This window comes from Heptranchias perlo, chromosome 13, assembly GCF_035084215.1.
Source record: "Heptranchias perlo isolate sHepPer1 chromosome 13, sHepPer1.hap1, whole genome shotgun sequence".
Taxonomy (NCBI): Eukaryota; Metazoa; Chordata; class Chondrichthyes; order Hexanchiformes; family Hexanchidae; genus Heptranchias; species Heptranchias perlo.
The window spans coordinates 5,224,589-5,250,218 of record NC_090337.1 but is presented as its reverse complement, the minus strand read 5'-3'; the positions used below and the strand labels follow the sequence as shown (position 1 = coordinate 5,250,218).

General features: G+C 50.8%; 1 protein-coding gene across 1 annotated transcript in view; it reads right to left on the bottom strand.

Annotated features, from left to right (window-relative positions):
- The window catches only part of LOC137331233 (fibronectin type III domain-containing protein 3B-like), a 303,695-nt gene that overhangs the window by 202,874 nt on the left and 75,191 nt on the right, over positions 1–25,630 (bottom strand). Inside the window, 2 exon segments of the mRNA XM_067994877.1 lie at positions 7,733–7,808; positions 21,797–21,934. Coding sequence (XP_067850978.1) covers positions 7,733–7,808; positions 21,797–21,907 — 187 coding nt within the window. The 5' untranslated portion in view covers positions 21,908–21,934.

The following is a 25,630-nucleotide window of genomic DNA, read 5'->3' as shown; positions in this document are numbered from 1 at the left end:
GACGCTATAGAGATGCAAGTTTGTTTCTTTCTTATTTCTTTCTTTGAAGCCAGTGACATCGCTCTCCGCAACACTGTTGACCATCGGTCACATTAAGTTTTAACTAAAACCCTCTCCACGTTAAGCGAATCTCTGGCCCAACACATTATTGGCCGGCCTCGAGAACGACCGCAGCTACCCCGTGTTATCGGCAGCTCGCGAGAGCAAGGCGCCTTGACCCAATAGAACAGATCTCTGTTCATTCATCGTTTCAGAGTGACACCATCACACAGCACCAGCACAACAGTTTATTTATAAAGGAACTTACCCAAAACACACAGATTCTTGGCTGCTATGTGCCCAGCATGGGATCCACAGTTGCCAGCCTGCAATTCTATCTGGATCACTGCCGTATGGCCTGGTGCCTTCAAGAGATAACTCGGACTCTACTGGGTGAAAGTGTGCCTCTGTTCTTTTTACACCCGATTTTTGTCTCCCTCTTCTCACGTCTCTTCTCCAGGTGCAATTCAACCAGCAGCAGCCCTTCTCCGCGTCTACCCCACCCACCTGCTTTGGCAGGTTTCCTGCTCCTGATCCCAATCCAGTGACCCCGGGCTGGAAAGTGAGCAGGTGCGGAGGTGAGGTGAGGCACGGCGCAGTGTGCCCATGGTCACTATGCCCGTGTCTCAGGCTCACCTTCCACACCTGGTCACCGGATAGAGATCAGGAGCAGGAAACCTCACCGATTCCCCCTCCACCCTTCCCATCTCTAACCCAGGGCACTGACAGTAACTATAGCAACCCTTACCGAGGCCCAAGCTGAGCTAACCAGGATCAGGCCGGCAACTGATCCACGGGCCCAGTAGACAGCCCGTTTGCCGATAAGACATCAGGGAGTTGGATCTTCACCTTGAGCAATCGAGACGTTGAGAACGAAGGATCCTGTGGTGTAAAAGCTCCTCCAGCTGTCTCCTGCTCGCGAATAAACACTCACGAGACAGGACCATAACAAAACGCAGAATGAAATCTCACCGCCCACCAGAGAGACAAGATGGAGCTTTGCGCTCCTTGATTGAGAGCTTGCGGAGAGGACCGGCCGCAAGAGCCTGCAAACGCTTCACAGCGACCGAGACGCAATTTTCTTCCCCAAAGACCTTTCTTCCCAAAAAACAAAATGGGTCGGAAACGCCGTCTGAATTGGATTCTGCCCCATTTTTGCGCCAGCCATCCAGAAGCCCGCTGGGATTCCTTGGCCTGGACCCAAGGTTCCTGCTCTATCCCAAAGACCAACCAAAAATGTCGAACACTACTTTGTGTGAGGACATCATTTCCTGACCTCGATCCTAGAATTTCCTTTCACCAAGTTAACCCTCTGTCCCCATATTCTACTTTTCCTGCACCAGGGTTACCCTGTGGCACCTTATCCTACTTTCCTGGCTTGCCTTGCCAGGAGTGTGCCAGTTTAACCCTACCGATGCCATTTAATGTCTTGTAGCACCCGACTGCGCCTGAATTCTTGTCCCACTCTGCTGTCCCGTTCACCCATCACCCCCCTGTGCTCGCTGACCTACATTGGCTCCCGGTCCAGGAACGCCTCAATTTTTAAAACTCTCATCCTTCTATTCAAATCCCTCCATGGCCTCACCCCTCCCCATCTCTGTAACCTCCTCCAGCCCTACAACCCCCCACCCCCCCGCCCCGAGATCTCTGCGCTCCTCCAATTCTGGCCTCTTGCGCATCCCCGATTTCCTTCACCCCGCCATTGGCGGCCGTGCCTTCAGATGCCTGGGCCCTAATCTCTGGAATTCCCTCCCTAAACCTCTCCACCTCTCTCTCCTCCTTTAGGACGCTCCTTAAAATCTACCTCTTCGACTAAGCATTTGGTCACCTGTCCTAATATCTCATGTGGCTCGGTGTCAATTTTTCTCTGATAATCGCTCCCGTGAAGCGCCTTGGGACGTTTTACTACATTAAAGGCGCTATATAAATGCAAGTCCACCCGTCCATGCCCTTCCCCCAACCACCCCACCTCCGATTTCCTGCAGCCCCACATCTCAGCCCATAGTATCATAGAAAGCTACGGCACAGAAGGAGGCCATTCGGCCCATCGTGTCTGTGCCGGCCGAAAAAGAGCCATCCAGCCTAATCCCACTTTCCAGCTCTTGGTCCGTTGCCCTGTAGGTTACAGCACTTCAGGTGCACATCCAGGTACTTTTTAAATGAGTTGAGGGTTTCTGCCTCTCCCACCCTTTCAGGCAGTGAGTTCCAGACTCCCACCACCCTCTGGGTGAAAAAATTGTCGCCAGCTTCCCTCTAATCCTTCTACCAGTTACTTTAAATCTATGCCCCTGATCACTGACCCTCTGCTAAGGGAAATAGGTCCTTCCTATCCACTCTATCTAGTCCTGTCAAAATTTTATACACCTCAATTAAATCTCCCCGCAGCATCATCTGTTCCAAAGAAAACAACCCCAGCCTATCCCATCCTTTTTCATAAAATTCTCCAGCACTGGTAACATCCTCGTAAATCTCCTCTGTACCCTCTCTAGTGCAATCACATCTTTCCTGTAATGTGGTGACCAGAACTGTACACAGTACACAAGCTGTGGCCTAACCAGTGTTTTATACAGTTCTAGCATAACCCTCCGCTCTTATATTTTGTGCCTCGGCTAATAAAGGAAAGTATCCCGTATGCCTTTTTAACCACCTTATCTACCTGTCCTGCTACCTTCAGGGATCTGTGGACATGCACTCCAAGGTCCCTCTACACCTCTCAGTATCCTCCCATTTATTGTTTATTCCCTTGCCTTGTTTGCTCTTCCCAAATGCATTACCACACACTTCTCTGGATTGAATTCCATTTGCCACTTTTCTGTCCATGCTCTGCCTTCCTCTTATTCCAGCTTCCTGTACATCGTCCCTCCCTCCGCTGCTCCTCATTTGCAGTCACAGAGCCATCGGCCATCAGGGTCCCCACTCTCAAACTCCCTCCCGAAACCTCTCTGCATTGTTATTTCTCTCCCCACTGACGAAAGCCTCTTCAAAACCCATCAGTGCATCGGGTCACCGTGCCACATTCTGGTATCCGTCCCGATGTTGGGATGTTTTAATATTTTAAAGACGCTATAGCAATGCATAGGAACACAGGAGAAGGCCATTCAGCCCCTCGAGCCCGTTCCGTCATTGAATTAGATCATGGCTGATCTGGACCTCAACTTCATTTACCCGCCTCAGCTACATATCCCTCGATACTCCTTCATCGAAGCCCCTCCCTCAGGTACCCTAACTCTCCCATTATGAGCTGTTTCTACACTGCCGTTGTTTAATTTTGGTTCTGGGAAGCATTTACACTACAAAACTCAGCTTCTTTACCCTGGCGGCAGAATAACAGACCCGTGAAAAGCCGGAGCCTAGGAGTCTGCCACTGGGATAAGGGAGCCAGATTTAGCAATGCAAGCATGCCAATCTCCCAGAATCTGAGCTGAACACATGCCAGTGTAAAAGTGACTGGAGGGCACAGCTGCCTTTTCCAACACCTCCGATCTTTTATCTCCAGAATTTTCCTGGACTGGAATGATCAGTCCGTCACTGGGAAGCCCCAACTGAGCTGAGGGAGAGGGGGAGGGGGAGGGGCGGGACAGAATGATCTCATTTGTCGTAGTCCCAACATCTTCATTTTTAAAAAATCTTGTATCCCCTTGGATTTGAACTCTTTCGCACAGTGAAGAATCTACCTGGATCAGCGCCGTCAGTTCTCCTCAGAACCTTGCAAATTATTTCACTTCACAATCTCCTCGAAGAGCAACAAGCCCCTCACCCTGAAACCTTTCCCCATCACTGAAACTCCAGATACCAGGGATCACCTGCGCTGTCTCCCTCTGTCCCCTCCTCAAGAGCAATAAACTTCTTCCTGTCACTAAGTGTCGAGAAACAGTACATTGTACATCCCAAACACCATCGTTCTGCTGAAATTAATAATCGCCCGTCTCCGCCTCTGCCTCAGCCCATCTGCCACTGAAACTCTCATCCGTGCTTTTGTTACCTCCAGACTTGACTATTCCGATGCTCTCTTGGCCGACCTCCCATCTTGCACCCTCCATGAACTAGAGCTCGTCCAAAACTCTGCTGCCCCGTATCCTAACTCGCACCAAATCCCATTCTCCCATTACCCCCTGTGCTCGCTGACCTACATTGGCTCCCGGTCCGGGAACGCCTCGATTTCAAAATTCTCATCCTTGTTTTCAAATCGGGCCATTGGCCCTCCCTATCTCTCTAACCTCCTCCAGCCCTACAACCCAAGATCTCTGCGTTCCTCCAATTCTGGCCTCTTGTGCATCCCCCACTTCCTTTGCTCTACCATTGGCGGCCGTGCCTTCAGCTGCCGAGACCCTGAGCTCTGGAATTCTCTCCCTAAACCTCTCCGCCTCTCTCTCCTCCTTTAAGAAGCTCCTTAAAACCTACCTCTTTGACCAAGCGTTTAGTCACCTGTCCTAATGTCTCCTTATGTGGCTCAGTGTCAAATTCTGTCTGAGTTGTGCTCCTGTGAAGTGCCTTGGGATGTTTTACTACTTTAATGCCGTGGGACCAAAGAATGACACCAGCACGCAGAGCAAAGAAACGTCTGGACAGACGAGCCTCGGCTGCACATTATTAGTGAGCCCCGGATCCAGGAATCCTCCCGGTTGCCAGCCCATAAAATCTCGCTTAGCAAGGGATGTGCCCTTTGACAAAGAAACAGTAACGGGGATCAGGAGATCGGATATACTGTTACAGAATCATAGAACGATAGAGCACAGGAGGCCCATCGGCCCATCATGCCTGTGCCAGCTATCCAGTTAATCCCACTCCCCCTGGTCTTTCCCCATAGCCCAGCAAATTTCTCCTTTTCATGTATTTATCCAATTCCCTTTTGAAAGTTATTATTGAATCTGCTTCCACCGCCCTTTCAGGCAGTGAATTCCAGATCATAACAACTCACTGCGTAAAAACAATTCTCCCCTCTGGTTCTTTTGCCAATTATCTTAAATCTGTGTCCTCTGGTTACCGACCCTCCTGCCAGTGAAACAGTTTCTCCTTATTTACTCTATCAAAACTTCTCATAATTTCAAACCCCTCTATTAAACCTCCCCATAACCTTCTCTGCTCTAAGGAGGGCAATCAACGGTGTAGATTCAGTGCCGTTTGTGTCTCCCATTGTCTGCTGGGCACAGACGTTCTGTAGCACCACAACCAAGTGCTCACTATTCATGTGTCAGCTCAGACAGTGAACCTCCTCAGGCTATTACATCAGGACATGAGCATCGCATCGAGCCTGATCCTGTCCCTACCTGTTCACAAGCATTTCTTTTCCAGTAGGAGTCACTCACTTGTGATCAGGAGCAGGAACCCTGGCTGATTTTCCCCTTCCTAAGCGAGGAGTGCATTCCCTGACCCCTCTCTGGGCCCCGCCCCCCTGGCCCCTCTCTGGGCCCTGCCCCCTCTCTGGGCCCCGCCCCCCGGCCCCTCTCTGGGCCCCGCCCCCGGCCCCTCTCTGGGCCCCGCCCCCGGCCCCTCTCTGGGCCCCGCCCCTCTCTGGGCCCCACCCCCGGCCCCCTCTCTGGGCCCCGCCCCCTGGCCCCTCTCTGGGCCCCGCCCCTCTCTGGGCCCCGCCCCCGGCCCCTCTCTGGGCCCCGCCCCCGGCCCCTCTCTGGGCCCCGCCCCCGCCCCCTCTCTGGGCCCCGCCCCCCGGCCCCTCTCTGGGCCCCGCCCCCCGGCCCCTCTCTGGGCCCCGCCCCCCGGCCCCCTCTCTGGGTCATACTGTACCCCAGTCCCTGACCCCTTGTTAAATTTCACTCCCTGACGCCTGACTGCTCTGCTCTCTGTCTCACGATGCGACCATGTTATACATTAGAACCACCTTCGACACCCCATCATCGATGAGCAATGCGACAGGAGATCAGCTAGTACTTTAATTAAACAGCAATGCAGCTTTTACACAAGTAAAAGAGTTAACGGCACCGAGTGATATTAATGATGAGATTCTGTGCAGCGAATCAGCAACAGGCTGACCACAGGGCATGAGACAGGATTACTAATCCCTTCAAAGCAATTTTGTTTATAAATAAACAACATTTGAAAGTTTCAAACATCTTCGAGAGTGTTGCAGCTCAATTTTTGCAGCATTGACAAACGTAAAGCCTTTAATTATTGTTTTCATGATATAAAAATGCAATCTGGGTTTCTCAGTGGGCGGGGGGAGAGGGGGGTTGAATGAATCAGAACCACAGCAGCCATGAACGCACTTGTACAGATCCTTTTAAGTGAGTTTTTTTTTGGGGCTTCCAGCCAGGTGTTGAGCGGCTCTGTGGATGACAGCATGCCAGATGTGCTGCTGGGATCTTCCTTTGTTGTTACAAGATCCTTGATGTCCATGCTCCAACTGAGCCTCTTCTTTCGGACATCTGCTCTGCGTTTCCTTTGCGAACATAGGAACAGGAGGAGGCCGTTCAGCCCCTCGAGCCCGTTCCGCCATTCGATCAGATCATGCCTGATCTGCACCTCAAATCCATTTACCCGCCTCTGCTCCATGTCCCTTGATACCCTTACCCAACAAAAAATCTATCGAGCTCAGTCTTGAAAGTTCCAATTGACCCCCAGCATCCCCGGCGTTTTGGTGGAGAGAGTTCCAGATTTCCACCCACTTTGTGTGAAAAAATCCTTCCTGATTTAACTCCTGAATTTTAAGATTATGCCCCCTTGTTCTGGATTCCCCGAAATAGTTTCTCCGTATCTACCCGATCTAATGTGACCCCTGTGTCACAGACTTGGAGGAGCTCGCGATCTTGACAGAGAATTATTGACCCCATTTTTCTGAAAAGCATTAATTTTTCATTGAAGAACTACAGAGCGATATGATGCAAGTGTTTAAAAAAAATGTTTAGGGAGGTAATTCCAGAGTTTAGGGCCTAGGCAGCTGAAGGCATGGCCGCCAATGGCGGGGTGAAGAGAGTGGGGGATGGACAAGAGGCCAGTGTTGGAAGAGTGCAGAGATCTCGGAGGGTTGTAGGGCTGGAGGAGGTTACAGAGATAGGGAGGGGTGAGGCCATGGAGGGATTTGAAAACAAGGATGAGAATTTTAAAGTCGAGGTGTTGCAGGACAGGGAGCCGATGTAGGTCAGTGAGCACAGGGGGGGTGATGGGAGAACGGGGCTTGGTGCGAGTTAGGATACGGGGCAGCAGATTTTGGGTGAGATGAAGTTTACGGAGGGTGGGAGGTGGGAGGCCGGCCAGGAGAGCATTGGAATAGTCGAGTCCAGTGGTAACAAAGGCACGGATGAAGGTTTCAGCAGCAGATGGGCTGAGGCAGGGGAGGAGACGGGCGATGTTACAGAGGTGGAAGTAGGCAGACTTGGTGATGGAGAGGATATGGGGCCAGAAGCTCAGGGTCAAATAGCATACCAAGGTTACGGACAATCTGGTTTATCCTCCAATGAGATTGGCACTGCGCAGAGAAACGGTAAAATGGCGGAGTGGGAACAGCATTGTACAGTCAGGATTTTTTACAGTTACGTTGCTGCACCAACATAAATCCAGTAGTCATCAAACCAAACCGTGTATTTGCGATCGCCACTAGGTAGGGTAGGTGTGTTGGGCACACGGCGAAGGTGCCAACTTGCCCACCTCCCTCTACTTTTGATGGCCAACCAGCATCGTACGCCCAACGTTCAACCTTTGCCCTCCGTGGCACAGTTTTTCCCGCAGATGTTCGTCCTACCTTGGATGCACTGCAGGGATCCATCTTCTGCTCTTATGGTGAAGGTTTCTCCGGGATTAACCTGAACCAAAATAACCTGGAACGAAGATACAAGAATCAGCTGCAGACAAGAGCATCACCAAACACACCCATGATGCCCACCCAGGGCGCCCTCCCTTCGACCGCTCAGCTGGCGAGGACAAGGAGCAATTGGGCCGGTCGCACAATAGAATCCCGAGCTCAAAGACGTGGGGAGTTACCAGATCTCAGCTGGTGCTGTGCCAGGGGGCACCACGATTGGGCTCAGTACCTCTGTGTGAGGGAGGAGGAAATGGGCGACTTCTCATCGCCACCCAGCAGCCACTCCTCAAAGATGGCACAGTATTGGAGAGCTCCATGGAACTGTACCTTGTGTTATTGTTTTATTAGGCGGTCAAGGTTACTCATAATCCAACGTTGTGATAAAGGAATGCTTATATTCAGTCTCAGGGTGTGGGCTTCGCTGGCAAGGCCGACCTGTATTGCCCCATCCCTAGTTGCCCCTTGAGAAGGTGGTGGTGGTGGTGGGGCCTTCTTCTTGAACCGCTGCAGTCCGTGTGGTGTTTGGTACAACTGAAGGGTTGGCTAGGCCACTTCAGAAGGCAGTTAAGAGTCAACGATATTGGTGTGGGACTGGAGTCACATATAGGCCCAGACCTGGTAAGGACGGCATGAGGGAACCAGTTGGGCTCAACACTCAACAATCCAACAATTTATCAATACCAGTTTTTTTTTTATTTCCGGATTTTTGTAAACTACCAAGGAACGATTTCAACTCACGTTTATTATTAGATATTTAGTGCAGGCCTCTAGATTACTAGTCCAGTAACGTAACCATTATACCACCTGTTTGTGAGATCTTGCTGTGCGCAAATTGGCTGCTGCATTTTCTACATTACAACAGTGACTACACTTCAAAAAAGTACTTCACTGGCTGTAAAGTACTTTGGGAGGGCCCGAGGTCGTGAAAGGCACTATAGAAATGCAAATTCTTTCTTTGTATCGTCAGAGATAAGAGACAAAACAGCCTTCAACGTACAGCACTGTTGTGTCTGGGATGTGGCTCCGTACGGTTGCTATGACATTAAACAATCGCCATCTTTTTCCTTTGGGATCTTCTTTAACCCAAAGTTTGCTCATTTTGGAACAAAATATTTTCAGTTTTATCCCTTAAAATTTGAATGTTAATGAAAGAACTTGCACTTTTCATGACCTCAGGACATCCCAAAGTGTTTTACAGCCAATGAAGTACTTTTTTGAAGCGTAGTCACTGTTGTAATGTAGGAAACACAGCAACCAATTTGCGCACAGCAAGATCCCACAATCAACAATGGGATAAGGATCAGATAATCTATTTTAGTTGAGGGATAAACATTGGCCCAGGGCACCGGGGAGAACTCCCCTGCTCTTCTTCAAAATAGTGACGTGAGATCTTTTACATCCACCCGAGAGGGCAGACGGGGCCTCGGTTTAACGTCTCATCTGAAAGACGGCACCTCAGTGGGTCGCACTCTCGCCTCTGAGTAAGAAGGTCGTGGGTTCAAGCCCCACTCCAGAGGTTTGAGCATAAATTCCAGGCTGGCACTCCCAGGGCCAGTACCGAGGGAGTGCTGCACTGTCGGAGATGCTGTCTTTCAGATGAAATGTTAAACTGAGGCCCCGTCTACCCTCTCCGGTGGACGTAAAAGATCTCATGGCCGCTATTTCGAAGAAGAGCAGGGGGGAGTTCTCCGCGGTGTCCTGGGGGCCAATATTTATCCCTCAACCAACATCACCAAAAGAACAGGTTATCTGGTCATTTATCACATTGCTGTTTGTGGGATCTTGCTGTGCGCAAATTAGCTGCGTTTCCTACATTACAGACAATTGACTACACTTCAAAAAAAGTACTTCATTGGCTGTAAAGAGCTTTGGGACGTCCTGAGTTTGTGCAAGGCACCGTACAAATGCAAGTTCTTTCTTTTCCTCCGTTCCCTTGGCCTTGGAGAGCAGAAGCTTCAGTTGCCGGGTGAAGGCAGGATGGGGTTTGGCTGCGATGGTTCGCCCCCTCACTGAGGCCGAATACCCAGCTCCCTCTGCCTGAAGAAGGGTCAGTCAGTTCTGGCAGGGCACTCAGTGGGCGATAACGAGGGATATTTGACACTCCTACGCTGCAGAAAGAAATGTAATTGAACATTCTGGCGTGAGTGAGCTGTGCCCTGGAACCATCTCCCGCTGCAATGTCAACGGGCCAAACGTCAACAACTCCTGCTTACTGTGCAGAGTGTCCCATAACATTGGGTTGCTAAGGTGACAGCCAGCTGCTGTCGCCCCGCTGCCTGCGGAGGGGTAATGTAAGTTCATTCATCGAGGCGCAGGAGGAAGTGGTGCAGTCGACACAGGGCAGTGTGGTGTCTGTGCAAATGGGAAAGTGTATGTAAAGATATTTACACAGAACGTACAGCACAGAGACAGGCCATGCGGTCCGACTGGTCCCTTCCAGTGTTTATGCTCCACACGAGCCTCCTCCCTCTCTCACCCTATCAGCATACCCTTCTATTCCTTTCTCCCTCATGTGTTTATCTGGCTTCCCCTTAAAGACATCTGTGCTATTCACCTCAACTAATCCCTGTGGTAGCGAGTTCCACATTCTCACCACTCTCTGGGTAAAGAAGTTTCTCCTGAATTCCCTATTGGATTTATTAGTGACTATCTTATATTTATGACCTCTAGTTTTGTACTCCCCCACAAGTAGAAACATCTTCTCCAGAAAAGACAAGACTTGAGGGGTGACCTGATAGAGGTCTTTAAGATTATGAAAGGATTTGATAGGGTAGACGTAGCTGCCTAGGCCCTAAGCTCTGGAATTCTCTCCCCAAACCTCTTGTAAACTTGTATAGAACCTTGGTTAGACCACATTTGGAGTACTGTGAACAGTTCTGGTCTCCATATTACAAAAAAGGATATAGAGGCACTGGAGAAGGTGCAAAAAAGATTTACAAGGATGATACCAGAACCTGCATTTATAAAGCACCTTTTAACGTAGTAAAACATCCGAAGGTGCTTCACAGGAGCGATTATCAAACAAAATTTGACACTGAGCTACATAAGGAGATATTAGGACAGGTGACCAAAAGCTTGGTCAAAGAGGCATAGAGAATTACATAGAATGTACAGCACAGAAATAGGCCATTCGGCCCAACAGGTCCATGCCGGTGTTTATGCTCCACACGAGCCTCCTCCCACCCTTCTTCATCTCACCCCAAATTTTGTTTGATAATCGCTCCTGTGAAGCACCTTGGGATGTTTTACTACGTTAAAAGGTGCTATATTAATGTAAGTTCTGGTATCATCCTTGTAAATCTTTTTTGCACCTTCTCCAGTGCCTCTGTATCCTTTTTTATAATATGGAGACCAGAACCGTTCACAATACTCCAAGTGTGGTCGAACCAAGGTTCTATACAAGTTTAACATAAATTTCTCTGCTTTTCAATTCTATCCCTCCAGAAATGAACCCCAGTGTTTGTTTCCTTTTTTATGGCCTTATTCACCTGTGTCACTACTTTCAGTGATTTGTGTATCTGTACCCCCAGATCCCTCTGCTCCTCTCCCCCATTTAGACTCTTATTATCCAAGCAGTGTGTAGCCTCCTTATTCTTCCTACCAAAATGTAATACCTCACACTTATCGATAGTACATCACTTAATTTCCTGCCTCCAGCCACCCAACCCAGTCAAATGGCCTTTTTCTCCCCCATCTCCAATATTTTTATAAGTAATAAACGAAAGTGTTCAGAAGGAAAAAAAAATGAAGAAAAGAACAAATAATTTTTCATCAACGCCCTGATGATTTTTCTCCCGTGAGTTTTGCTCACAGCAGGGAGATTAATTTTTAACTCCCGGAGACTCCAGGACAATCCTGGAGGGTTGGCAACCCCGCGTTCTACTTCCCCATTGTCTGGTGGTAAAGACGTCTTTTTCTCCCCTGACGTTTGACTGCTTTTGTTCTGCTAGCTACCGTGGCAACCTGACTCGCTTGCGCCCGGCTGTTGTTATGGCGACAGCCGGTCGGCATCCAGACGGGGGAAGCCTCTTCGCATCCGACTGGTGGCAGGTTTCTGCAAAGTACGCTGGGAGTCATCGTCTACTCCGCCTGACGTGTAATCTAAGCTACAACTCCCAGCCTGCACAGCAGCCCGTAATTCATACTGAAACTGGGACAAACTTCCCTGAAAATTATTTTCAAAGCTAAGCTTTTTTTTTTCCCCCCTAGATATCTACGGGCTTCATATTTGCTATGTGCAGGGTGAATGGATCGCCGCTCAGAAGCTAGGCCCCAGATTTGTGATATAACAGTAATGAGGAATAATTCTCCTGTGTCTTGCTGCTTGGCCGTACTGGAGGCTGAATAAGGGACTCAATTATGCACTTTACCAACATATACACCTCTGGAAAACTACCAGTCACCGCTCCCTTTCCTGTTACCATAGCAACGCCCACAATGATCTCATTGTCAGGGCTTTGGCCTAGCGATACTTTCTCACATTCGCCCTTTACATCAATCCTTACAGTTTTGTGCTGATTTTGTCTTTGTGCCATCGAGGTCAAATATGTCAGTGCTTCCCCCACCACTGCCCCATCAAACATTCTTTGAGCTTTACTCTGTATCTAACCCATGCTGTACCTGCCCTGGGATTGTTTGATGGGACAGTGTAGAGGGAGCTTTACTCTGTATCTACCCCGTGTTGTACCTGCCCCTGGGAGTGTTTGATGGGACAGTGTAGAGGGAGCTTTGCTCTGTATCTAACCCGTGCTGTACCTGCCCCTGGGAGTGTTTGATGGGACAGTGTAGAGGGAGCTTTACTCTGTATCTAACCTGTTCTGTACCTGCCCTGGGAATGTTTGATGGGACAGTGTAGAGGGAGCTTTACTCTGTATCTAACCCATCCTGGGAACGATTGATTCTAACACTGGGAGTGTGTCCCAATCTTCCTAGCACTCCCACCCACAATTTGCTAAATGTGATGTTAAAAAAAACGTACAAGAGAGGACGAGATCTGAATGAGCCATTTCTCAGGAGGTTTCATTTCAAAGACAGCAGTAACTGTATCCACGTTTCATAGAAAGCAGACAGCAAGCTGTCTGAAAGCCCTGGAACTGAGCGATCTCTTAAGCTGTTTCTCTGCCGAATGATATTAAACAGTGTGACAGCGAACACTGCTCAGCCCGTTGGGTGATGTATTGCTACAAACTGCTCCCTGTGGCATTTTCACACTGACAAAAAAGCTTTCAATTCATACTGGCTGGTGCGATATAGGCGACTGCCTGCAAATTAGCAGGCGTCAATAACTGGCCCAGCAGCCGCAGACTGCCAGAGCCTTGTTGCTAGAAAACAATTTATATGTTCTGTGTGAATCGCTCTTCCTCCCCTCTTCCGACTCACGGTCGTGGCTCAGTCGGTCGCACTCTTCGCCTCTGAGTCAGAAGGTCGTGGGTTCAAGTCCCCACTCCAGACGCTTGAGCACAATATCCAGGATGGACACGTCCAGGACTGTCGGAGGTGCCGTCTTTCGGATGAGACGTTAAACCGAGGCCCCGTCCGCCCTCTCAGGTGGATGTAAAAGATCCCACGGCCACTATTTCGAAGAAGAGCGGGGGAGTTCTCTCCGGTGTCCTGGGGCCAATATTTATCCCTCAACCAACATCACTAAAAATAGATGATCTGGTCATTCTCACATTGCTGTTTGTGGGATCTTGCTGTGCGCAAATTGGCTGCCATGTGTCCTACATTACAACAGTGACTACACTTCAAAAAGTACTTCCTTGGCTGTAAAGCACTTTGGGGCATCATGAGGTCGTGAAAGGCGCTGTAGAAATGCAAGTTCTTTCTCAAATAAGCTTGCTGCAGAAGATTCAAAACGCTCCTAATCCTTGCCTCAGAAAGTGACACTTGTGCCTGGAGTGAGCTGTTCTTCAGGCCCCACTGGGTATAAAAGTCACACTGCCTTCTCAAAATGATTTATCCCACACACGGAGAGGTTGCATACCAGCCCTTCGAAACCTCACCCAGCACTCATCCCTCCAAAAAAAAAAGAACGTTTGTCTCATTACTGCTTGTGGGATCCTGCTGTGCTGTGTTTGTCCACACTTCAAAAGAAAGAACTTGGGTTTATAAAGCGCCTTTCAAGACCTCAGGATGCCCCAAATCGCTTTCCCAACAATTAAGTACTTTTTTTTTTGAAGTGTAGTCACTGTTGCAATTTAGGGAAACGCATCAGTCAATTTGCGCACAGCAAGATCCCACAAACAGAAATTAGATAAATGACCAGATCACCTGATTCTTTTTTAAAAAGTGATGTTGGTTGAGGGATTAAAATACTATCCAGGACACTGGGGAGGACTCCCCAGCTCTTCTTCAAAATAGTGCCATGGGATCTTTTACATCCACCTGAGAGAACAGGCAGGGCCTCGGTTTAACGTCTCATCAGAAAGAAGGCACTGCCGACAGGGCGGCGCTCCCTCGGCACCGCCCCTCCGACAGCGCGGCGCTCCCTCGGCACCGCCCCTCCGACAGCGCGGCGCTCCCTCGGCACCGCCCCTCCGACAGCGCGGCGCTCCCTCGGCACCGCCCCTCCGACAGGGCGGCGCTCCCTCGGCACCGCCCCTCCGACAGGGCGGCGCTCCCTCGGCACCGCCCCTCCGACAGCGCGGCGCTCCCTCGGCACCGCCCCTCCGACAGCGCGGCGCTCCCTCGGCACCGCCCCTCCGACTGCGCGGCGCTCCCTCGGCACCGCCCCACCGACGGGGCGGCGCTCCCTCGGCACCGCCCCTCCGACGGCGCGGCGCTCCCTCGGCACCGCCCCTCCGACGGCGCGGCGCTCCCTCGGCACCGCCCCTCCGACGGCGCGGCGCTCCCTCGGCACCGCCCCTCCGACGGCGCGGCGCTCCCTCGGCACCGCCCCTCCGACGGCGCGGCGCTCCCTCGGCACCGCCCCTCCGACGGCGCGGCGCTCCCTCGGCACCGCCCCTCCGACAGGGCGGCGCTCCCTCGGCACCGCCCCTCCGACAGCGCGGCGCTCCCTCGGCACCGCCCCTCCGACAGCGCGGCGCTCCCTCGGCACCGCCCCTCCGACAGGGCGGCGCTCCCTCGGCACCGCCCCTCCGACAGCGCGGCGCTCCCTCGGCACCGCCCCTCCGACAGCGCGGCGCTCCCTCGGCACCGCCCCTCCGACTGCGCGGCGCTCCCTCGGCACCGCCCCTCCGACAGGGCGGCGCTCCCTCGGCACCGCCCCTCCGACAGCGCGGCGCTCCCTCGGCACCGCCCCTCCGACGGCGCGGCGCTCCCTCGGCACTGCCCTCCCTCGGCACCGCCCCTCCGACTGCGCGGCGCTCCCTCGGCACTGCACTAGGAGTGTCATTGGATGTCGGGGGGTCAAAATTGACAATGATATCCCAAAAATCCCAACAATGTCACATATTGGGAGAACGCTCTTGGGAGGAGTTACCGTCTTCACAAAAGAAGGGGAGAAAATTATGGAAGAGAAAAAAAGATAGATATTAAGGGATGCTAGTGCATCGATGCCCTCTCTTAAAAACCAGCAGGAGGAAAGTAGAGCTTATCGTGATCTTTAACCCACTCCCGCCCCGCGATTGTTAATTGGCCAGGATGTAACAGCAGCGAGTGAAAGAGCCGCGCGCTCTGTCCCCATCACAGACTCTATTAAGTTGAGCAAACTCCAGCCCAAAGGCTAGAAAGTCGCTCGGCTATTCTTAGTTAGAAGTTCAGAGTTCCTATAGATGTTGCCAGATGTCCTGGCAGACCCGTTTAGAAACCACCTACACAAGCACGCAGAGAATCAAACAAAAAAAAAATAAATAAATTCTCACTGCGTGTCTGGCTATGCGGCACTTTGACATTTGAAGGGCCCTTGCGTTAATGTCTTGGACAAGTGGCGTTAACAGCACAGGAAAATGCCAGCGGGACTACATCATTCCTTGAAACAATCAGGAGATCTGGCAGCTTGTAGCTTTCGTGTTTCATCCCCGATCTCTCTCTCTCTCGATCGGAAACAGCCCATCGCCGATAGCCCCCCGCCCGCCGTAGGCCGAGGAAGTATGGCAGGTGCGCATTCCTGCCAGCGGCCTAGAATGGCGGCACACGGTAAGCGGGGACGGGGAGCGCCAGCCGCTGCAGCCCCGGACATTAATAGCGGCTAAAGAACGCACAGTTTGACCGTCCCCAGCGCTCCTGGTGACTCATTGCGACAATACACTTCCCACCCGCAGCCTGGCCCCTCCCGATCTCCGTGACCTCCTCCAGCCCTACAACCCTCCGAGATCTCTGCGCTCCTCCAATTCTGGCCTCCTGCGCATCCTCGATTTTCATCGCTCCACCGTTGGCGGCCGTGCCTTCAGCCGCCCAGGCCCTAAGCTCTGGAATTCCCTCCCTAAACCTCTCCACCTCTCTCTCCTCCTTTAAGATGCTCCGTAAAACCTCCCTCTTTGACCAAGCTTTTGGTCACCTGTCCTAATATCTCCTTATGTGGCTCGGTGTCAAATTTTGTTTGATAATCGCTCCTGTGAAGCGCCTTGGGACATTTTACTACGTTAAAGGTGCTATATAAATGCAAGTTGTTGTTGTCGTGGCTTGAAGTTTCTCTCTGCTCCAGTCTATCTTCGGGCAGCGGTTGGGACCATAAAATTGGCCTCAGTACCACTGGGTCTGGGTGGGCGAGGGCTGTGGACTTGGCCGGCTATCCAGTCACTCCTGCTGGAACATACATGGTCGATTCTAACCCAGCCCCCCTCCTCCTCCCACTGGCGGGAATGGTGCTGGTAGGGGTGAGGGTTAAGATGGCGGTGGGGGTCAAACCACATTCCAGAACGGCCCCCCCACCGTTCCCTCTGCCATTCCTCCTTATCTGAACATAGCCACGGGAAAGCAGCCCCCGCCCCCCCCCGCAGAGGACCCCGAATTACAACGGCAAAGTCGTGTCCCGATGACTTCACCAGACACGCACGCCGCCATTTTAATCCGCGGGCCGGACCGTGGCTCCGCGCAGTCTCGAATCCCGGGAGGAGGGTCAGCAGACAGGGATCGGGGGCCACAGGAGGCCCAGGGCAGTGAGGTTTCCCTTCAAACTTTGAAAGGTTCCTTGGGCTCCTCCTGGCCCCACAAGCAGAATTCAGGTCTCCACTGCCCCGAGGCTTCCACTCCCTCCTCCCCCTAAACACAGACTTGCTGATCCCCCAACACCGTTCCCGAGTCCCCCACAGACGGCCTGACCCCCACCCCCACCCCCACGAATTGTGACTCCCGGCCACCAGTGCCGATTTTATTCCCGCTGGATTGGGGAGGGGGTCAGTGTTGGGGAGGGGGTCAGTGTTGGGGAGGGGGTCAGTGTTGGGGAGTGAGGACAATTGGCGGGAGTTAAAATCTCCCCCCGTTCTGGAGGGGGCCGGGTTCAATGCACATTTTGCCCCCCACCCTCTCCCTCCACGATAGCCCCTCCCAGTTAAAATTGGGGCGTGTGTGTGTGCGGCTCTGAGATGAAGGTAGAATCAGACCTGTCGGTGATGCCCCCTGCTTTACCCCCCCGATCGCACACTTTCCAATACCCCACCTGCCCCCAAACACTGTTCCCGTGGGCCCCCCCCGCCACTCCGGTGGCCTGAACCCCCAACCCCCCCACTCTCTCCCCTCCTCCCATCACGATCTTTCACTCCCGCCCATCAGCGCTGATGCCGTTCCCACTGGATCGGGGAGGGAGTCAGTTTCAGGGGGTGGGGACGGATCCGGTTTGGGGGGGGGGGGGTGGGGAGTCCGCTCTGCGATTGCCCCTCTCCCCCACCCCGTTAAATTCGGGGCGTATGTGCACGTGGAGCTATGAGGTGAGGGGAGAATCAGTCCTGCCGATGGTGCCTCCCCTTCCCCCTCCCAGTAAATCGCCTCCCAAATCCAATGGTCTATTTAACAGCAGTCATGCCAGTTCATTACATGCGTGACGTTTACGTGTGATAACGTGCTATGTAAACCACTTCCTTTTATTTCGACAATTGGGCTCGGTGGAATTGTTTTTTTGGGCAAGGAACGAGAGAGCGAGCATGGAACCGGAAACTAGCAGGGATTGAGGAGAGAAGGAGACAGACAGAAACAACCTGCATTTATATAGCGCCTTAGGATATTGTCCTACGCTAAAGGGGCTAAGTCAATGCAAGTTGTTGCTGCTTATGTTGCCTTATCAAAACCCACAGTCCTTTACAATCAGTGAAGCACTTTTTGAAGTGGAGTTACTGTTGTAATCTCGGAAAGGCAGCAGCCAATTGCAGCATAGCAAGATCCCACTATCAGCAAATGATATAAACGAGAAGTTAATCTGCTAACAGTGATGTTGGTTGAGGGATAAATATTGGCCCAGGACAGTGGGGAGAACTCCCCCGTGCTCTTCTTCGAAATCGTGGCCTTGGGATCTTTTACATCCACCTGTGAGGACAGACGGGGCCTCGGTTTAACATCGCATCCAAAAGACGGCACCTCTGACAGTGCAGCACTGGAATGTCAGCCTGGATTAGGATTGCCCAATGCTTTGGTCCACATGCTTATCGTGAGGCTTCAGGGGGCCACATATAAGGTGCTACATAAATGCAAGTTGTTGTTGCTTCTCAAGCTGCCACACTCCATAAACTTCAGCTCATCTACAACTCTGCTGCCCCGTATCCTAACTCGCACCAAGTCCCGTTCACCCATCACCCCCTGTGCTCGCTGACCGACACTGGCTCCCAGTCCAGCAATGCCTCGATTGTAAAATTCTCATCCTCGTTTTCAAATCCCTCCATGGCCTCGCCCCCTCCCGACCTCTGTGACCTCCTTCAGCCCTACAACTCCCCGAGATCTCGGCGCTCCTCCAATTCTGGCCTCTTGCGCATTCCTGATTTTCATCGCTCCACCATTGGCGGCCGTGCCTTCAGCTGCCTGGGCCCTAAGCTCTGGAATTCCCTCCCTAAACATCTCCACCTCTCTCTCCTCCTTTATGACGCTCCTTAAAACCTACCTCTTTGACCAAGCTTTTGGTCACCTGTCCTAATATCTCCTTATTTGGTTCAGTGTCAAATTTTGTCTGATTCACGCTCCTGTGAAGCACCTTGGGACGTTTCGCTACATTAATGGTGCTGTATAAGTCAAGTTGTTGTTGTGTATCTCAAGCTGCCGATAACAACAGATCTCGGTATTCCGTGTTAGGATTTACCCACCAATGAGGCAACACCGCTAAAAACAGACCTTTCCAAAGCTCCAGGCATCAGAGGTTCAACCACGAGAAACCAGCCAATAAGAAACAAGTGCAGAGGACGGAGTTCTCGGGGCTTCGGGGGAAAAGAGTCCCAAGGGCCAGGAGTTGCAAGGGCCCCCAGGGACACCCCCCCCCCCCGGCCAAGATTACGTGCTCAGGTCCTGGAGCAAGACTTGAACCCACAACCTTCTGACTCAGTGTTACCGAATGAGGCAAGGAGAGAAAATTGGGGTCGGGGGGGGGTTGCAGAGAGCAGCATAATTTAACCTGCGGGATAGGAAGTGCACCAGGTGGTGCGAGATTCTTCGAAGAGAAACAACCCTCCGTCAAAGCAGTCTTCATTTCGCTGTCAGCCGTGGCTCGGTGAGCAGCACTCTCGCCTCTGAGGCTGAAGGTTTTTGGTTCAAGTCCCCACTCCAGAGACTTGAGCCCCGGAATCCAGGCTGACTCTCCCAGTGCCAGCAATGAGGGAGTCCTGCACTGTCGGAGATGCCGTCTTTTGGATGGAATCGTAGAAAGGTTACAGCACGGAAGGAGGCCATTTGGCCCATCGAGTCTGCGCCAGCTCTATGCAAGAGCAATCCAGCTAGTCCCACTCTCCCACCCTATCCCTGTAGCTCTGCAAATTATTTTCTTTCAAATACTTATCCAGTTCCCTTTTGAAGGCCATGATTGAATCTGCCTCCACCACCCCCTCGGGCAGTGCATTCCAGATCATAACCACTCGCTGTGTAAAAAAGCTTCTCCTCATGTCACCTTTGGTTCTTTTGCCAATCACCTTAAATCTATGTCCTCTGGTTCTTGACACTTCTGCAAATGGGAACAGTTTCTCTCTATCTACTCTGTCTGGACCCTTCATATTTTGAATACCTCGATCAAATCTCCTCGCAACCATCTCTGATCCAAGGAGAGCAACCCCAGCTTCTCCAGTCTATCCACGTAACTAAAGCCCCTCATCCCTGGAATCATTCTAGTAAATCTCTTCTGCACCCTTTCTAAGGGCTTCACATCTTTCCTGAAGTGCGATGCCCAGAACTGGTCACAATACTCCAGTTGTGGCCGAACCAGTGTTTTATAAAGGTTCATCATGACTTCCATACTTTTGTACTCTATGCCTCTATTTATAAAGCCCAGGATCCCGTATGCTTTTTTAACCGCTTTCTCAACCGCTTTCTCAACCTGCCCTGCCACCTTCAACGATTTGCGCACATATGAGACGTTAAACCAAGGCCTTGTCCGCCCACTTGGGTGGATATAAAAGATCCCATGGCACTATTTCAAAAAAGAGCAGGGGAGTTCTCCCCGGTGTCCTGGGCCAATATTTATCCCTCAACCAACATCATTAAAAACAGATTATCTGGTCAATTATCAACATTGCTGTTTGTGGGATCTTGCTGTGCACAAATTGACTGCTGTGTTTCCCACATTACAACAGTGTCTGCACTTCAAAAAGTACTTAATTGGCTGTAAAGCGCTTTGGGACATCCTGAGGTGGTGAAAGTTGCTATATAAATGCAAGTTCCTTCTTTCATGGAGAGAGTGGGTGTGACCTAGCTGTGGTTCAGGGGACGGTGATCGGCTCTGACACAAACTGCTTCACCTCACTGACTGACTGTCAAATCCCTCCTTTGAAGAATTCTGGACCCTGTTAATCGGTGTCCATCCTAAGAGACATTTCCATTCTCATTCACCTGGGAGCCTGGTCTGGCCCTCGCCCGATGAACTGGTGAACTTTTAAGTGCAGTATCGTTCTCAGTCTTTCCATTCATATTTTTAAAAATTCGTTCTCGGGATGTGGGTGTCACTGGCGAGGCCGGCATTTATTGCCCACCCTGGTTGGCCCGAGAAGGTGGTGGTGGGCCGCCTTCTTGATCCACTGGTAGTGATTTTAAAACAAGTGATTGTCTTGCTGGGCCACTTCAGAGGGCAGTTGAGAGTCAACCACGCTGGTGTGGAATTGGAGTCACATATAGGCCCAGACCGGGTAAGGACGGCAGGTTTCCTTCCCTAAAGGACATTAATGAACCAGTTGGGTTTTTACGACATTCCAACAGCTTCATGGTCACTTTTACTGAGACCAGATTTTTATTTCCAGATTATTTAAAACTGAATTCAAATTCTCGAACTGCCCAGAGTTGGATTAGAACTCATGCTCTCTGTGATTATTAAGTTCAGTAACGTGACCAACTACACCACCGTACCCATATGATAAAAGAATAAACAATTATATTCATTATGAATGGAAACCTGGTCAAAATCCTGGAACTCCCTACCTAACAGCACTGTGGGAGAACCTTCACCACACGGACTGCAGCGGTTCAAGAAGGCGGCTCACCACCACCTTCTCAAGGGGCAATTAGGGATGGGCAATAAATGCCGGCCTCGCCAGCGACGCCCACGTCCCACGAACGAATAAAAAAAATCTAACTTCACATTATTACATGTCAATCTTTTAATTGCTCACCTACATGGGTGAGACCAGACAGAAACATCCTTAAGCACCCCCACAACTCAAACTATAACACCCCCCTTTACATGTCTCCGTATGACGTGGTCGCAAGTGGGTGGGGGAGGGGGAAGAGGTGATCGGAGGCTCAGCCAAATCGGAAGAAAGCAGGATCAGAAAGTGCTGGTTTAAGGACTCAACGACAACACAATCTAAACGAAGGCGAGGGGCAGGGAGGGTTCAGAGCCGTCACCCACTCGTGACTCCTGAACCCCGGCAGAAGGGCCCCATTTGAACCTGTAGCTGTCACCCGCTGGCTTGTCGCGTGACTCACCTGTTGCGACCCATCCCCGTTGACCATGTGAGGCATCATGGGTACTTCTCCATTGAGCAAAGGCGGCAACTCCAAGGGAATCTGGTCTGTCATCATCATTGTGACATACATTCATAGAGAACTCTGCCCAGCGGCTACCTGCAGACAAATGGCACAACGCAAGTCAAATAAAAAGAACAGATAGCGGTACAGATACACAAATCACCAAACGCAGCGACGCAGGTTAATGAGGCCATTAAAAAAAAAAGACAAATCAAATAACACTGGTGTTCATTTCTAGAGGGACAGAATTGAAAAGCAGTGAAGTTATGTTAAACTTGTATAGAACCTTGGTTAGACCACACTTGGAGCACTGTGAACAGTTCTGGTCTCCATATTATATAAAGGATACAGAAGCACTGGAGAAGGTGCAAAAAGATTCACAGAGCTGAGGGGATGTACTTATTGAGAAAGGCTGAACAGGCTGGGGCTCTTTTCTCTAGAACAGAGAAGTCTGGGGGGTGACCTGATAGAGGTCTTTAAAATTATTGAAGAATTTGATTGGGTAGAACAAAGGGAGTCCAAAATTAGAGATCACAAATATAAAATAATCACTAATGAATCCAGTAGGGAATTCAGGAGAAACTTCTTTATCCAGAGTGGTGAGAATGTGGAACTCGCTACAAGGAGCAGTTGAGGCGAATAGCATAGATGTATTTAAGGGGAACCTTGATAAACACAAGGGAGAAAGGAATAGAAGGATATGTTGATAGGGTGAGATGAAGTAGGGTTGGAGGAGGCTCCTGTGGAGCATAAACGCCGGCATCGACCGGTTGGGCCGAATGGCCCGTTTCTGTGCTGTCGTTTCGTTGTAACAACTTGCCTCTTCTATATAAGTGTCTTACCAAATCTCTCAGGGTTGCCTCAAAAAACACTGCACATGCAACCTCTGGAGTGCAGTTACTGGCTGTTGTTATATGGGCAAACATGGCAGCCATTTTGTGCACAGCATGATCTCACAAACATCAAAGAAAGAAAGGAAGGACCTGTATTTATATAACGTCTTTCACAATCTCATGGATGTCCCAAGCGCTTTACAGCCAATGTTTTTACAAACGTAAGGAGTCGTACAACACCAAATTATAGTCCAACAGCTTTATTTTGCAAAATCGTCGAGCAGAAATTGATAGCCAAGTTCCGTACCCATGAGGATGGCCTCAACCGGGATCTTGGGTTCATGTCACGCTACATGTAACCCCACCAGCGAATAAAAGAGTTATCTGTTTTTAATACAACTGGTGTCTGTCTGTCTGTCTGTCTGTCTGTCTGTCTGTCTTTGTGTTCTGACCGTTTGTGTATTCAGTAGTCTTGTATGTAATGTCTCTCTGTCTGAACACTATTCAACTCCTTTGATTGCCTTGATAACGGGCAGTTGGAAAGATTATCTGTCATCACCAGGCAATGTTCTCTGACTATATATGCTGTGCTTTTATGGAACCCTTCACTCACTCACCTGACGAAGGAGCAAAGCTCCGAAAGCTTGTGATTTCAAATAAAGCTGTTGGACTATAACCTGGTGTTGTAAGACTCCTTACATTTGTCCACCCCAGTCCATCACCGGCATCTCTACATCAATGTTTTTACAGACAATACATTTTTTTGAAGTGTAGTCACTGTTGTAATGTAGGAAACGCAGCAGCCAAGTTGTGCACAGCAAGATCCCATAAAAAGCAACGAGATACTGACCAGATAATCTGTTATTAGTGACATTGATTGAGGGATAAATATTGGCCCAGGGGTGAACTTCCTGCTCTTCTCCGAAATGGTGGCCATGGGATCTTTTACGTCTGAAAGACGGCATCTCCGACAGTGCAGCACTCCCTCGGTTCTGCACTGGGAGTGTCAGCCTGGATAATGGGGCTCAAGTCTCTGGAGTGGGATTTGAACCCATGACCCTCTGACTCGGAGGTGAGAGTGCGACCCACTGAGCCATGGCTGACACCTGGCCCACGTAACATCTGCAGATCGTGCCCACGTGGCTCGGAAGGTACAAGTTTGGACACCCTTGAGAGCTCGACTCCGAGGGAGAAAGAGAAAAGGGAAAATTAAAGCTCTCGCTGCTTTCTCAATTTTGAGAGATAATGGAAAATTCCCGTCTGTGGAGGAGTGTCAGCCTCCCCCTCCCCCATTCGAGGTATGTGGCCCTTCACTCGGAGCAAGTGAGTGGGGGAGGGGGAGGGAGGAGGAGAGATTTCAGCACGTATCAACACTCCCGACATCAAACTCGTTCAGGAAAGTCCTCTCGTTGTAACCACAGCAACAGCTGTGAGCTTTGTCTTGGTTTCTGAGCGTCGCCGTGGCAACCACGCGACCTAATCGCAGACTCTGTAATGTTTAGAACATCTTGTCGAAAGGGTAATTCATGGTGAGCAAGTCAAGCGGGGGGGGGGGGGTGGGGGGTGAGAAGGGAGAGAGAGAGAGAGACGGAGACCGTGGCAGGAAGAATCGGTCAAAATCCCAGCTCGACAACTCAACCACCAACTAAGAAACACTCCCACACAAAGCACTTCGAAAAGGGGCCTTCTCATCTTTAAGTGAATAAATCCCACCCACCCCCCCCCTCCACAAACTCCTGAACTGGGTAACAATCGATCCCGGTCAATGATTCTGTTGTACTCACAACGAGAATGACTCCTGACAGCAATCAAACAGATCCCAGTTAACGAGGCCAGGCCTCGTTTTGTTATTGGATTTTCCCTGCTTTCTTCCTTGGTTCATTTTCGTCCAGACAAATGCCTTCTGTCGACAGAACAGACCCGTTTACTGCGAGGCAGCTTTCGACATGCCCAACGGGGGAGGGACAAAGATCTCACTCCCTCAATTAAATGGCACCTGCTGGTCCAAAACTTTGATTGAATCTGTAGCCTTTCGAACACAAGTGCGCTGGGTCACAAGCTGCCGGCTTCTTTGCTCGCCATGAGCGACTTTGGCAAGGTTTCAAAAGATCCTGCGGCCACTATTTTGAAAGAAGAGCAGGGGCGTTCTCCCTGGGCCAATAGTTACCCTCGACCAACATCACTGAAAAAAGAGAGATTATCTGGCCATTATCTCATTGCTGTGTGCGGGACCTTGCTGTGCGCAAATTGGCCGCGGCAGGAGATGAGGATTTTTTAAAAAATTTAACAGATTTGCTGCAGGAGTTCCTCAGGGCAGTGTCCGAGGCCCAACCATCTTCAGCTGCTTCATCAATGACCTTCCCTCCATCATAAGGTCAGAAATGGGGATGTTCGCTGATGATTGCACAGTGTTCAGTTCCATTCGCAACCCCTCAGATAATGAAGCAGTCCGAGCCTGCATGCAGCAAGACCTGGACAACATCCAGGCTTGGGCTGATAAGTGGCAAGTAACATTCATGCCAGAGAAGTGCCAGGCAATGACCATCTCCAACAAGAGAGAGTTTAACTACCTCCCCGCGACATTCAATGGCATTACCATCGCCGAATCCCCCACCATCAACATCCTGGGGGTCACCATTGACCAGAAAATTAACTGGACCAGCCATATAAATACTGTGGCTACAAGAGCAGGTCAGAGGCTGGGTATTCTGCGGCGAGTGACTCATCTCCTGACTCCCCAAAGCCTTTCCACCATCTACAAGGCACAAGTCAGGAGTGTGATGGAATACTCTCCACTTGCCTGGACGAGTGCAGCTCCAACAACACTCAGGAAGCTCGACACCATCCAGGACAAAACAGCCCGCTTGATTGGCACCCCATCCAGCACCCTAAACATTCACTCCCTTCACCACCGGCGCACCGTGGCTGCAGTGTGTACCATTCACAGGATGCACTGCAG